This window comes from Mus musculus, chromosome 3 (genome assembly GCF_000001635.26).
Source record: "Mus musculus strain C57BL/6J chromosome 3, GRCm38.p6 C57BL/6J".
In the NCBI taxonomy this organism is placed as follows: domain Eukaryota; kingdom Metazoa; phylum Chordata; class Mammalia; order Rodentia; family Muridae; genus Mus; species Mus musculus.
Window position 1 is genome coordinate 83923268 of NC_000069.6, and position 15567 is coordinate 83938834.

The following is a 15567-nucleotide window of genomic DNA, read 5'->3' on the forward strand; positions in this document are numbered from 1 at the left end:
ACAACAAACAGAAAATACCCCTAAAACAACGCTAAAAGACTTTTTTTTTCATTACAGAACAGTGGTGGATGAATCTCAGAAAACAGCTACAGATACGGTAATACATTTCATTAGATGTATGATGTAAGTTCTGATAGTTCTTAAAGATTAAAAAATAAAAAGCACTCGCTTTTTGTTTGGTTTTTTGTTTTTTCCAGACAGGGTTTCTCTGTCCTGGAACTCACTCTGTAGACCAGGCTGGCCTCGAACTCAGAAATCTACCTGCCTCTGCCTCTCAAGTGCTGGGATTAAAGGTGTGCGCCACCACTGTCTGGCTCAGTTTTTTTAAAAGTGTGCAAATTCATAAGGTTGACATGATAATTCAATGTTTAAAAGCATTTTCCAAATAAAGTTACTGTTAAGGGATCATTGTGGTCTTGTAATGTCAAATAGTCACTGGGCTGAGCTAGTGAGACTATCAGCTCTCGGCTCTGCCTCTGTGGCTGCAAGAACGCATGTGGAACACAGCATGAACTACACATCAGTCCTACAGTCCTCCCAGGCAGCTCCTAAACTCTTCCTACTGTTCCCATTACTGTCTGACTCTCACATGCCAGAGGACTCAAAGCAATAAAGCTGCCTGCCCATTCTTACACTCGGGCACTTGGTATCTCCAAGTGAGTCTGCAACGTGACTTTACTACTGTGCCTGAGAAGAAGGATGGCAAAGGGAGGCGTTTACCTGACAAAGAAGACAGTGAGCCTCCAAAAGGACTCCTCCCAGCTGGGACCTGGAACCACCTCCGCACACAAGGGCAGCATGTGGTGAGGGAGGGTCACATTGAGTGTGAAGTGGAATTCTAGGTCTGCTGCAGTGACCAGCGTCAGCTCACGGATGACCCAGGAAGAGGTAAAGTCTGGAGTAAACCTAGAGAAAGTGGTTCCATTATTTACTGACTTCAGGGGTGACTGGCCCATTGTTAGGGATATTTATTGGTTTTAACTCTCACTTCAAAGCAGAATATGTATCAAAAGATGGTCTAGTCAGCCATCACTGGAAAGAGAGGCCCATTGGACACACAAACTTTATATGCCCCAGTACAGGGGAATGCCAGGGCCAAAAAGTGGGAGTGGGTGGGTAGGGGATTGGGGGGGGGGGAGGGTATGGGGGTCTTTTGGGATAGCATTGGAAATGTAAATGAGGAAAATACCTAATAAAAATATTTTTTAAAATGAGATACAGAGCTAAACAAAAATTCTCAACTGAGGAATACCAAATGTCTAGAAGCACCTGAAAAAATGTTCAACATCCTTAATTATCAGGGAAATGCAAATCAAAACAACCCTGAGATTCCACCTCACACCAGTCAGAATGGCTAAGATAAAAAATTCAGGTGACAGCAGATGCTGGTGAGGATGTGGAGAAAGAGGAACACTCCTCCATTGCTGGTGGGATTGCAAGCTTGTACAACCACTCTGGAAATCAGTCTGGCGGTTCCTCAGAAAATTGGACATAGTACTACCGGAGGATCCAGCAATACCTCTCCTGGGCATATACCCAGAAGCTGGTCCAACTGGTAATAAGGACTCATGTATTCATAGCAGCCTTATATAATAGCCAGAAGCTGGAAAGAACCCAGATGTCTCTAAACAGAGGAATGGATACAGAAAATGTGGTACATTTACACAATGGAGTATTACTCAGCTATTAAAAACAATGAATTTATGAAATTCTTAGGCAAATGGATGGATCTGGAAGATATTATCCTGAGTGAGGTAACCCAATCACAAAAGAACTCACTTGATATGCACTCACTGATAAGTGGATATTAGCTCAGAAACTTAGAATACCCAAGATATAATTTGCAAAACACAAGAAAATCAAGAAAAAGGAAGACCAACACGTGGATACTTCGTTCCTCCTTAGAATAGGGAACAAAATACCCATGGAAGGAGTTAGAGACAAAGTCTGGAGCTGAGACGAAAGGATGGACCATTCAGAGACTGCCCCACCCGGGAATCCATCCCATAATCAGCTACCAAATGCAGACACTATTGCATATGCCAGCAAGATTTTACTGACAGGACCCTGTCTCTTGTGAGGCTGTCTCTTGTGAGGCTTAGCCAGTGCCTGGCAAATACAGAGTAGATGCTCACAGTCAGCTATTGGATGGAACACAGGGCCCCCAAAAGAGGAGCTAGAGAAAGTACCCAAGTAATTGAAGGGGTCTGCAACCCTATAGGAGGAACAACAATATGAACTAATCAGTACCCCCAGAGCTCGTGTCTCTAGCTGCATATGTTGCAGAGGATGGCCTAGTTGGCTATCATTGGGAAGAGAGGCTCCTTGGTCTTGCAAAATTTATATGCCCCAGTACAGGGGAATGCCAGGCCAAGAAGCAGGAGTGGGTGGGTAGGGGAGCAGGGTGGAGGAAGGGTATAGGAGACTTTCAGGATAGCATTTGAAATGTAAATGAAGAAAATATCTAATAAAAATTGGAAAAAAAAAGAATAAAAGCCAATGGAGGCTGAGGAGACAATACTCAGGACTGGGAAGGTGGCTCAGTGGTTAACAGCACTGGCTGCTCTTCCAGACCTGGGCTGCATCCCCAGCACTCGCGTGGCAGCTCACTACTGTCCAACTCTTAGTTCCGGTGAATCAGATACCTTCTTCTAGCCTCCGTGGGTACCAAGCACTCACTCAGGGGCACAGACACACACACACAGACAAAACGCCCACACAAAAATTATTTTTTTTAAATTAAAAAACCCAAATATTCATACAGCAGCCTAAGAAGTCTTACTAGCGGGCTGGGTATCTCCCCAGTGGAGCACTGTGAACTGAAGCCCAGCACTTACACGATGCTGATGTCTCGGGATGTGTTTGGGCTCAGTGAAAACGGATGGCAATCTAGCACTTCAAATCCATAACCCTGGCAGTTATACCCATTGATTTTCAAGGATGTCACAGTTATGGGAAGAGGTCCGATATTCTCAACTTTGAAGTTCTTTGTAATAGATAAAATCTGCTTGCTATCTTTCAGTTCTAGTGAGGAAGAAGGTATTTTAGTTAGTAGACATAAACTTCAAAACTAACTTTAATAATTTACTGAATCAAAACATTACAAAAGTGTGAAAAGCTGAACACAGCTAAAAGGCTGATTTCTACCTTGTTTGTAGAATCATTTCTTATTCTATCATCTCTAGATTTTGCTATACAAGGAAGAAACAATAAAGATACAGAAGTCTAGATTCTTCTCACATGACACTTGAATGCTTTATTCTCCCAAGAGTCTAAGAGTTTGGATACTACAATGTACCTATCATGTACCCTGAGACCCTGGAACTTTCACTTACACTGGACCAGGGATGAGGTAAGAGGGTCTCATGTATCCCAGGCTGGCTTCACACTTGCTATGTAGTAGCCAGAGATGGCTTTAAACTGAACTTCCTGCCTGTACTGCCCAGGTCCTGGGATTACAGCTATGTCCCACCATCCCAGGGTTTACATACACTTTTGCTTTAACATCACAGTTACTAGACACAGTTCAGATATGATATCAAACCTCTGGAAATAAATGAAAGCATATTTTATATTGGGAGTTTTGGGAAAGAGTCAAACAACTTCAAAGGTAACTGTAAAGTTAACACAATCTAACTCGATCTATGGTTTCTATATCAATCCTTAATTCAATCACTCCAGAGAACTCTAAGTTATCCAATGAATGTAGAAGCCCATGCTGCAGTGCCAAGCCTGTGAACTCACGTCGATGACAATCCATCAGGGTGGACTCAGGCACCTTAAATCGGAGAGAGCCTCCTGCACCAGGAAGTCTTCCTCCCACTTTCAAGAGCTCTTGTGCTCCAAATCCTTCCACACCAACCATGTCAACGACAGTCAAGTTATTCCTACAGGGAAGGGAAACACAGCAGCATCACTCCAGGCCTACGTCAACAGAGAGAAACTCAACTTACCTGGCACTACTCCTAGCCAGCAACAACCTCTTCCAAGTGTGGCATCTCCTGCCTCTCACAGACTAAAATGCCACCTGGCAGCAGAAGGGGTGAGTGACATCACTCTCCAACCACCCATCACCAAAGCCAGTTCAGCTTTCTAACAAACTGGCATTGGGGTGATGGCCATTCACCAAGACATGAAATGGAGTGGTCAACCCAGATGCTAACAAACTTGACAAAATAATAAAACTAAGTGAATTAAGACGTTTTCATAGTGATTGTATTTCAGAAGAAATACTGCCTTATGGGATGACCCCAGAAATAGAAACTCCAAAAATCACACCCCAACTTACATCTAACTAGTCAGATTCTTATTGATGCAGTGGTACAGAGTAGTTCTTATCATTTTGTTAATGGACACCATGCTGGCTAAAGATGGACTGTTATGTGGACAGCTAAAGGACACACACACACGACTGAATTCCAGCACCACGATGGCAATGCCACAGAAGCAGAGGGAAGTTACTAATACATCGAATTATGCAAAATGCTCTGAAATATGTTTATATCTCTGAAGTTTGGTTAGCAACATAAAAGCCTTTATAAGTGGCTGATTTATAGGAAATACTCTATCAATAAAGAAACCATCAAAAGTAAATGAAGCACTATAAAAACCTTAACATTAAAGTCTAGGTACATAAAGTTTACTCATATGCTGACTGAACCCATTTTTCAGAAATAGGTTTTAAATGAAGCATGCGACTCCACAGGAAGTTGGGGAGTCTCTTGGGTCAGAGCTTATGAGCAAAATGCTCTGGTCTTTACTTTAGCATACTTTCTTTTTAACCTCATTCAGCTGCAGAATTTTCACTGGTATATTAAAGGAAGCCTCCAGTAAACTTTGGGCAATTGGTGTGATCCTAGAAAAGTCATTGAAAAGTAACTAGAGTGTTACTTATCCAAAGTTACATTTGGGTTAAGCTCACCACTACAGAGACCTTCAATTCAGGTCTACACTGTAACCTTTGCAAGACTCTCATAAAGACCACCTAGGATGGAAAAGTAAGAATGAATGCAGTTGTCCTGCTTAAGGCAGCAGGTAGTAACTGTCATCCAAGAAAGAACCGAGCCAGTACGCCCGCCCAGTGAGGCACTTTTTCCACTGTGCTTGGGGCTACAGAGCCTAGAGGCAGGTGGTCCAAATCTACTCATGGGAGAGTCTACAGCAGTGTTGCAATTATCTTTATTGCTAAAGACAAATAAGTAAATGTGTGTGTGCCTGTGGGTGGGACTCTTCTGGGAATATATCAGACTAGGGGCTGAGTGAAATATGCTCCCTTTTGGAGACACTAGCTTACTAGGGGAGGGATTAAATGAGGGTCCCTCTCTCCAGCCCCCACCTCTTCCTAACCTACCACACAGTCCCATCACTACACTCAGAGAAGTATCAATGCTCAGTGAGAAAGAGACACACCTACCTGATCAGGATGAGGGAGGTGACTTTGCCATAGTCTGCTGGTGTGAACACAACACCAACCCTTCTCGTTTCCAAAGCCTGCAAGTGCACATGAAGAGCTCCCAAACTGGACTCCTCAGAAGGTTCGCCCTGCAAGTCACAGAGGACGCCATTAAGCATCTCAAACCTGCAGAGTGGGTTTCACTCCATCCTCACCAATGGAGGGTAGAGTCAGATTTTCTTCCCACTGCTTATAATGTGCTAGACAAGGACTATGCTGTTGAGCTCCACCCGCTCTGTCAACCTAGCTGAACTTGTGGGATCTGAAGTGTTCAAGCTGACACATGCTTCCTACACCTTATCTGAGAAACTTGGGCAACTGCAGAACAATCTAGCAGGACACTGCAAAGTGGATTTGCCTCTTGGCTTAGATGGAAGTTGGAGTTAGAAGCCTTCTATACCAAATGCCTTGACTATGTAACAGTAATCAGAAAACAGACTTTCTCTGCTTAATTCTATAGCAATTGAACAAGACCCCCCTCCTATGTCAGACAAGCATAGATTGTCTTTAATAGTGAATTTATGTTTTTATAGAAACCATCTGCAGGAACTAGATTCTCTAGTTAGGAGAAAGACCGTTTTTTATTCACATTTGCCTTTATCCTCTAGTGTTCCTCTGAATCAATAGTGTCGACTGTTTTATGAAATTTTTCTGCTGTTTTGTCCAGCTCATGAACAGTGACTGGGTCAACAGGTCTAATACATAGTCTGCATGGAAACTTAGTTCTCTGCGGCTGGCTCTACCCTTCAAGCCTGCTGCCATTCCCTGTGCTACCTTGGGGAACAAATGGTGAGGGACCTGGGTCCGTCCAGTGGAATTATAAACCCTGCTATATAAATGTAAACAGTGAACAAAACCCTGCCAATCTTCAGCATTAAATCTGTAACAGCAGCAGCAGCAGCAGCCTACTAAGTGTTCTTCTATGCCAGGCACTGGATTATTTAGTCCACATAAACACCAGGCAATCTATTTTATAAACCTTAGTGAATATTTAAACTTTGTTATGAAGGTCAAAGATGGGATGAAAGAGCTGCTCCAAATCGCAAAGGCAGACGGAGTCCAGCCCGCACTAGCCAGCTCCACGCATCTTAACAAAAGACAATACGCTTCCACAGCAAGTCAGCTAAATTACAATGTCAAACTCCCCCTTTTTACATAAAAATAGCTTTAAGCTTTTTAAAATATTACTTTTATTCATGTGCATCTATGTTTGTCCTCTTGTATGTCCATGCACCACGTATGTGCGAGTGCCTACGAAGATGAGCTGAAGCCATTGAAGCCCCTTGGACTGCAGTTACAGGCAATGCGAGCCATCCGAGCATCACAGGAATCTGGTGATTATTCCAATCAAGACATGTGAAAACTTTTTGTTTGTTTGCTTGCTTTTTTTCAGACAAGATCTCTCTCCACAGAGCCTTGGTTGTCCTAGAACTCACTATGTATATATAGACCAGGCTGGCCTTGAACTTGCAGAGATCTGCCTTCCAAGTGCTGGGATTAAAGGTGTGTACTACCAAACTGAGTGCACATTAAGAACATTTTTAAAATGTACCTTTTTCCTTATAAAGCACTAAAAAGGAATGCTAAGGGATTCTAAGAGATTTAGAAATTAATTCTTAGATTATTAGTTGTATTTTGTTTTGTTTTCATAGTTGTGATTCAGTTGGTCTTTCTTCTTGTGTATGAATCTAATCCATCACATTAAAATGATGCACAGGCTAAACTAATCCGATAGCACCATGTAATTAAAAACAAACAAACAAACAAACAAACAAGCCCTGTTGCATATGCTTCATGCCCAGAGAAGGAAAATAAGAGCCAACCTAGAACACACAGACACCAGAAAACAGTGCTAAGGCCAAGTGTTTCTGCAGCTAGCAAGTCAGTGTATTCAATGTCTGAAAATGTCCTCCTACCTGGTAAGGGCAAGCTTGCGTGAGCTGGAATTCACCAGTTGAGAGATTAACCATCTGCATATCTGTGCCAAACCTACAAACAAAACCAAAAACTCCAGCGTTCAAACCAGCATTGAGATCAGCAACAGAGTAACACATATGAGCTCACCACACACTTACTCCCAACTCTTGACCTCATCCTACAGCCGATCCACCTCAGCCCTCTCCACGCCTACTTGCAGCTGTCAGGGCCAGGTAAGTACTGCTCAATGCATGACGTAGGCGGCCCAGAATACAAAAACCCCACAGAGATCTACATAGAAAACAGTGCTGTTGCATCCCCTTGGCTTTACTAGGAGAGTGAGCGACTCTCAACCAATGGCAGCTTCATGCCTGTGAGAACTGGCAGGATCTGGACACACTGGTTAACACGGCTGGGGAAGCCTTGCTGGCCCCAAGTGAGCAGAAACCAGCGGTTTGGTCCCTGCTTCCTCTAAAAGGCAGCATCTGTGATGAAGTGTCAACAGGGCAACAGCTGAGAAATCCCAAGACCGAGTTTGCCACCCAGTTTCCTAGCCAAGAGGAGAACATCCCAAATACACCTACAGCTCTGCTCTAGCGGTGTTGCAGGCAGAGGTCATGTTTCACCCTCTCATCCTGTTAGCGCGGAACTCAACGCACTTCTTGTTCTGGAGACAGGTGCACCACTCTGTTGTCCAAGCTAGTCTCAAACTCATGGCCCTCCCGTCTCAGCCTCTTAAAGTAGTAGATTATAGGCAGGTTTCCCTGTGCCTGTCTTTAAACCCACTTCCTGTGCTTCCAAAGATCATCTGAATTTAAGATTCTCAACTTACAAGTATATATGAAAAATTGTGATAGTTTCTTTAGTTCAAGAAGAGAATGTTCCATTGAATGATAGACCAGGCACAGTGACAAAGAAGGTGCCACACAAAACAATACCAAGATTTCCCTCAAGCCACATGCCTCAAGGGACTAGGCTCCCAGGTACTTAGGCCGATGGGTTCCACTGTGCCACCACACAAAGCATGGGAGAAACTGAGTCTTAGCAGTGATTCCCAAAGGCCTGTGCAGGGCGGGAGCTTCCTACCATTTGTGGAGCAGGCGCACTGCGGCTTCAGGCCTCGGGTATAGGGAGAGAGGCAGCAACTGCAGGGAGACAGGCTGGGGAGTCGGGTTCCTCACCACAAAGTACTTCACCTAGATGTGAGGAGAGGAGGGTTAACATAGCAACCTCTTAAATATTCCTGCCAAAAGAGCATACAGTCAGTCAGAGGAGGAACAGCCCAATGTCTAACAGCCAGTGAGTGCTTCACCAAGCCACACATTTGTCAGAGGAGAGGAGGAATGGCCAGAAATGTGTGGCACATTAAACACTGAGGACTCTTGGGGCGAAGATGCTTGTCATCAAGCCTCATAGAGTCAGTTTAATATCACATGGTGAAAAGACAGAATTCACTCCCGAGAGTAGCCCTCTGATGGCCACTGGACACTCATGCGTGCACAGTTAAATAAATAAACATAAACATGTAATGAATCCTGTAAGGGGCAGTTGGGCATTCCTTCTTGAACTTAAAAGTTAAGCCAAATAGCAGCAAGGGAGCCTCAGTGAGCACAGGGCAGTGTGAACTCTGACTTGGTATGCACTGTCCTCAGCGTGTTCTCCTTTGCCTTGTCCTGTCACCCAGACTAGGAGACACAAGCCCATGAGGGGGAAAGCCAACACACTAAAGATGACTCAACAGCCCAGGTGGCATCACAGAGCAACCTGGCTCCCTCTAGATTTCCTTCGGCTCAGCATCTCTCAACGACACAGAAACCTATTTCAGCTGGTGTCTTCCAAATGTTGAATGCTCGCTCCTCTCAGACACTGTCTTACAAAGCTCACATCCAATCAACATTTCTCTGTTCGAGGGATGTGAACTTAGTTCCTCCTCTTGTCCCTGTGAGATCCCTATTCAGTGTCATGATCATTGGTGATCATGTGTGAATTTCAATTAATTTCTTCTAAAACAAACTTCCAGGTATAAGGACCTGAAAGCCACAGGCTTGGCGTCACTGACAAAGGCACCCAGCTGCACTATCCTTACCGCACTGTTCCTGAGGGCGGTGGCACTGAAGTTCAACACAAGGTTGGGTTCCGGGACCACACGAGGCAAAAAGGAGACAAACGGCTCTGTCTCCTTGGATTTCTTTGTAAATGCAAACTGAGACATTCCCAAAACATTTCTTCTGTGTAATTGACAAAGAAAAAAGAATAGTCATAATAAGTGCTTATGAAAAACCACCTCAACATTCAGGGGGAAGAGGAAGAAGGAGATTCTAAATACCCCCTATAAGGAACAGAACTCTTGGAAAACGGTAGAATTTGGAAAGACAGAGTATTCAACTGATCCTAGAGGCCTGGTGATGTCATCCGGAGCTGAGCACATGTTCTACATGCCCCAGGTTCAATGTCTGACATTAAACACATACACAAGCACACATAAGCACACACACTCAAACAGAAAAACCTGTTTTACTAGAAAGCAAGCAAGTGTTCAGAGAATGGCTGCTATTTTGGCACCACATCAGAGACACACAACTGCCCTGAAGGACAGCTACAGTGAACTTGGAATTCACCATCAAAACTAATAATGATGGGGTAGGGGAGGAGGTTCGGCAGAGTGCATGCTGAGTGTGAGGGACTAAGTTTGGATTCTTGGCAGCCGCAGAAGCCGCTGGGCATTGCAAAAGCACACCTGGGGCTCTGAGTACCAAAACATGATGACCTCTAAGTTCAGTGAGAGACTGTCTCAAGGGGAAAGGTGGAGAGACAGAAGACACTACCCTACCGCATCTTCCTCAGGCTTCTGCATATGTGAACAGGTGTGTACACATATACTCTCACATGTTCTGCATATGTGAACAGGTGTGTACACATATACTCTCACACATGTTTTGCATATGTGAACAGGTGTGTACACATATACTCTCACACATGTTCTGCATATGTGAACAGGTGTGTACACATATACTCTCACACATGTTTTGCATATGTGAACAGGTGTGTACACATATACTCTCACACATGTTCTGCATATGTGAACAGGTGTGTACACATATACTCTCACACATGTTTTGCATATGTGAACAGGTGTGTACACATACACTCTCACACACGTATCCCACTCGCAAACTGACAAATGATGACAGAAATAAAGTACACACATAAATTGGAAACTATGGTGATGCTCAAAGGTGGCTTTAAAAGCACAGTATGTGGTAACAAAGGGGGCCCACATGAACTAATCCTCAGCCTTCCCACTTCAGTCACTATCCACTGACACACAGCTTGTCCATGAACACTACAGCCATGATGCGGTCTTAGGGACCAGCACGTTTATATATCAGACTACTGAATTGCCAAGTGCATTGCCTAAAGCAAATGCTGTAAATTAACGATGCCACTGGACAGAAAGACATCTGTGTAGCTTCCTGATGTGGCATAGCCATAACAACACAACACCAGCAGGGACTCAGTAGTCTCCGTAAAATAGATGTAAACTTGAGGAACCCCACAGTGTGGGATTTTTCTATAAGACAACCAGCCTAGACTCAAAAGTTCGTCAACATGATAAAAACTGAAGACAGATGTGGCTCTATTCTGTAAGGTACAGAAATAAAACAAGAAGGTATAGCCCTGAATGATCCTGAATTAAAACAAAGGAAAACAGGGTGGGGGTGGGGGTGAGGGTCCTGCAACAGGTATTATAAGGGACTTTTAGTATGAACTGCATATGATAGATTATTGTCCAACTGCTGGCTGAAGTGCTAACGTTACACAAAAGAGTACTCTCCGGTCCTTTCCTAATGGAGTCCTGAGAGCCTCAGTGCGGTGGCTGGAAAGACTTCCCCAATACGGAACTGAGGGCTCCGGGAGGACATTCACTGCTTATTTTCAAACAGCTCAGGAAAAAAAAAAATAATAAGGTCAGTGACCATGCACACATGCATAAACCCAGAAATAATACAGAAAACTGAAAAGTCTTAACAGCTGATGAGCAACTGGCCGAGGAACAGCTGAGGAAGACCCACTGTGACGCGCTGCCAGAGCGTCAGAGGCTTGCCAGCTTGGCCAGTCCCTAACAGTCTGGAGCATACTGGGCTGTGGAGCGGTGACTGCTCCCTGCTGAGCAGGAACGTACCTGCAAGCATCGCCACTTTTATATTTCTTCCATCTTTCATACAGCTTATTTGCAAGTTCAGAATCCATGTCCCAGGTGGACCGATCCAGAGAAAGGCTTCTTTCCCAATTAGGATTTTCTAAAAGTTAGATCAAATTCAAAACTTAGATTTACAACGTACAATTAAGTTAGTAAGTAATGCCAAGGGCTGGCCAAACTTCACAAACTATGAGGACAGTGGAGAGGGTAACATCTGTAGCTCCCCCCCAAGGCCCTGCTAACTCATGACACATGAGAACATCAAATTAAACAAACATGTAAAAAAACAAAACTAAACTAAAGCAAATCATGTGAAGGCAATAACGTAAAAGACACATGGCTCATGATGCAGCCTGAGACAAATCAAAAATATGTGAGCAGCATTTTCAAAATCATGGATCTAAAGTGCACAGCTGCATCCATGGAAACACCGGTGGCCCGCTGCATCTCTCAGGGTACTATGTGGGCCTGAGATGTGGAGGGACAAACAGTGGTTCTCAAAAGCGGGCCCAGGCCAGGGGCTTGGTCCTCTACAACACATCTTCACCAACTGGGCTATGATTACGTCACCTCCATACATCTGCCCTAGCCTGTCTAACTGGGATGCTGGGGAGAAAAAGGGGGTTTTCCCAAAGGCTAAGTTTATGCTATAACTCTCCTTACATCAGAAATCTCAGTAAGTCAAAATACAAAAATAAAAATAAACCAAAACCCAGGAACATCTTCCAACTCAAGTATCCAGGCCTCCGTTCTCATGCCACACCAGGCCCCTGCTGATGCATAGAGACTGCAGATGCAGTTCCCAATGTCTGACTTCTATCAGCTTTCAGAGAAGAATCCCCGATGCCCAGTTTTTCCTGGTGATAAGGCCGTTACGACCAAACAGTATTACTTTGTAATCTCTCACAAAAGCACAAGCTACATAAGAAAAAGAGGACATGCTTGCTTCTCCAAGGACCCCTCCTGAGTCTGGAGGGTGACCAACAATTTCAGGTCATTCTGACTGTCAATGATCACGTTCTCTCAGCATCCAGTATGACGCAATCACTTTAACAGGATTAATTATTAATTCATTCCATCTCCAAACGCTAACTTCTTTGAGTGCTTTCCAGTCCCCCCGAACTGCAGTGCTACAGAGACCCTAAAGCAAACCACTTACCTGTTTTTGACTTTCCCATGAAATAATGCATGCCACAATGTGCTAGCACTTCAAAACCCAGACTCCCTTCCTAGATTGAAAAGTAACATATGAATAACTTACAACACAACACTCAGCATACAAATCCTAAACACTAAGATACAAAGCGGACATTGGCCTCTACCTCAAAGGACTCCCCTTTAACCAGAAGCCAAACAACTAAGAAGCAATTTCTTTATCCCTTTGTCAGCTCTGAGGTGTCTGGGCTGAGCCGCCCAGAGTCACTACCATGCCCTCTGGACAATCATCAGTGTCTACAATAACAACTTACAGTGGCTTCTGTACAACCGTCAGTGACTAGACTACAACCGGTGGACCCACAAGACATCAAGCTACCATGGGAATCAGACGCAGACCATTGCTGGTGGGTCTGGATTCTGCTTGTCTGTAACTCTCCTCTCCTCTTCTAGACAGGCTATGCCAGACTTGCTAACTTGCAGCGGCCTCCTCCAGGTCTGGAGAGTGCTTATGTCCTACTTCCATCTGCTCCTGCCCCACCTCTTTAGTCACTGTTCTTATACGCATCTCTTGATTGGAAATTGGAAATAGATATTTTTTAGGAAATCCCTTCTGCTCAAAATATGACTAAATGAATGACCCTCATACTCTTACTGAATAGGTGTGTCAAGTCCTACCTTAACACCCTCAGCTAAGGGTGAGGCATTTCTAACTGTAAAACATCAACACTAATAAGTGAGGAAAAAAAACCATAAAGATGATTGCATGAATGTCTCATTGTGAAAAATCAGAACTCAGTGTTATACAGAATAGCTTGGCTCAAAGGAAGCAGTAACTAAATGAAAATAAACATTAAGAAAAAATGAGACATGCTTAAAATAATCTAAATAGAACACAATTTGCCCAGATAATTAGGAAGAATTCCCTCATAACCTTTTAGGCTTCAGACTGAACAACTAAGAACCACTTAAATCAATTTAAAACACCTAATAAACTGATTTAAACTGAAGTCCCAATAAACATGTACTACAAGTTCACCTGTACTTTCTATGGTAAGCAAATGCTATTTTCCAGCTTTGGGGACAGGAGACAGGAGCCTCTGCCTGGAGACAGACAGGAGCCTCTGCCTGGAGACAGACAGGAGCCTCTGCCTGGCAACGCAGGCCCCTGGGCTTGCTCCTCAGCAGCACAGAGGAAGGAAACTGATCAATCTTCTGATGATGACGTATTTTATTAAATAATCACTACTTCCTGAGAAAAATAACCTCTCTAAATCAAGATTTCACATCTAAGCAAGTCTACCACGTAAGACTGGCTTGGTAGTATCTTACATTTCTTAGATAGTCTTAAAGAAGAACTTAGCACAGGGGACACAAGGCAACTCTGACTGCTAAATGGCACTACAGTACATGGCATTGGGCACAATACCTTGGTTGGGGCCGAGAAAATCTGCAGAGGTATTGCAAAAATGGCACCTGTGTTTGTAGTCAGAAATACATTGGTGAACAGGTTTAAGACAATGCCTTTAACAGCAAGCTTCAGAGAAAATATATTCCAACAGCCTGGGGGTAGAAATAAAGGGCCTCGGAAACTCAGAACCTGCAAAGAAAAGAAGCAGGAGAAGTTGCTTCCTCGCACTCGCTATGACTAAACTCATGATAGTAGAATGGTAAATTTGCTCTATGGTTTAGAAATTAGAAGTTCCATTTGTTACAGATCAAATATTTATGATTTTAAACAAAGTTTACTTTTCAATAGATAGTATTTTAAATCTCACAGCAGAAATCTTAAAGTACTTTTGTCAAGCCACATATCTTAATCATAAACACTGCTTATTCTGAGAGAAGAAAGTACAGATAGCCACAACTGAACTAAAAGCAACTATAAAATGTTAAAAACAAACTATATTTGCTTTAAAATTTTAAAACCAGAATTAGGTGTTATAGATACTGGTTTCATAGCATGATATTAAACAAAGCTTAAACTAGGCTAAAGGTTGAAGAAAAGGCACTGTGCATACCTTTAAAATGTGCTTGGTCTCCTTGGAAACAAACACATCTTTTAATACAATGCTCTGGTCAAAATGGCTGCGGTACCATATTGACCAGACTCCTGTTGCAGTCTCGTGACTCTCTATGTGAAACTGGGCTGTAGAGGCATCCGTTCTGAAATACCTGTGAAGAAAAGGCATGCATGTGACCAGCCCTGCACGAAGCACAGCTCTCTGTCCTCTGTAGAGCCTCTAACTGAGGACATGAGCGCAGAAAACATCCCTGTTGATAGTCATTACTATCAACAGCATCTCCCTCAGCCTCCTGGCTTGCCCACAGAGCAATGTAGGCAAGGCTGCGGTGACCATGACCAGGGCAAAACTAGGATCCCAATACAACTCAGGAAATACCACAGGAGCAATTTCTTCTGATTACCTGGTTCAAACCTAGCCCCCTCCCCCAGTGAATCATTTAACCTCTCTTCTCCATTTTGATAACTCGAGGAGATGCCAGTCCAGGAAGTCATGCAGTAACAACAGTCACACTTTTAAAGCATTGCTACATAACAATAAAACAGCAACAAAAACAAACAAGTAAACAAACAAAAAAAAAACCCTGTAATAGCAAACTGAAAACTGGGGTTCAGGAGAAGGCAGGTCCCACCTACCCCTGCACCACAGGAGAGGACAGGCAGGCTTGCATTGCTGGGCTAGCTTTTTTTTTCCTCAGGCCCATGATTCCACTGTCACACGAGGTACCTGCTATGGGTACGGAGAAATAAATGTGAAATTAGTATCTTTCTTTTCATTAAACCTGAATAGAAATGAGACAGTTTGTATATTTTAGTTGC

General features: G+C 43.5%; 1 protein-coding gene across 6 annotated transcripts in view; it reads right to left on the bottom strand.

The window, feature by feature from the left end:
* Tmem131l (transmembrane 131 like) overlaps nt 1-15567 on the bottom strand; it is a 141986-nt gene that overhangs the window by 25063 nt on the left and 101356 nt on the right. For all 6 annotated transcript variants that reach the window (XM_006501326.4, XM_006501323.3, XM_006501327.3 and 3 more), the window contains exons 12-23: nt 15385-15478; nt 14747-14900; nt 14155-14325; nt 12730-12799; nt 11553-11670; nt 9456-9597; nt 8456-8565; nt 7369-7441; nt 5414-5541; nt 3745-3887; nt 2838-3024; nt 721-906 (exon numbers count right to left, since the gene is read on the bottom strand). In XM_006501326.4, coding sequence (XP_006501389.1) covers nt 721-906; nt 2838-3024; nt 3745-3887; nt 5414-5541; nt 7369-7441; nt 8456-8565; nt 9456-9597; nt 11553-11670; nt 12730-12799; nt 14155-14325; nt 14747-14900; nt 15385-15478 — 1576 coding nt within the window. The remainder of the gene's footprint in view (nt 1-720; nt 907-2837; nt 3025-3744; nt 3888-5413; nt 5542-7368; nt 7442-8455; nt 8566-9455; nt 9598-11552; nt 11671-12729; nt 12800-14154; nt 14326-14746; nt 14901-15384; nt 15479-15567) is intronic.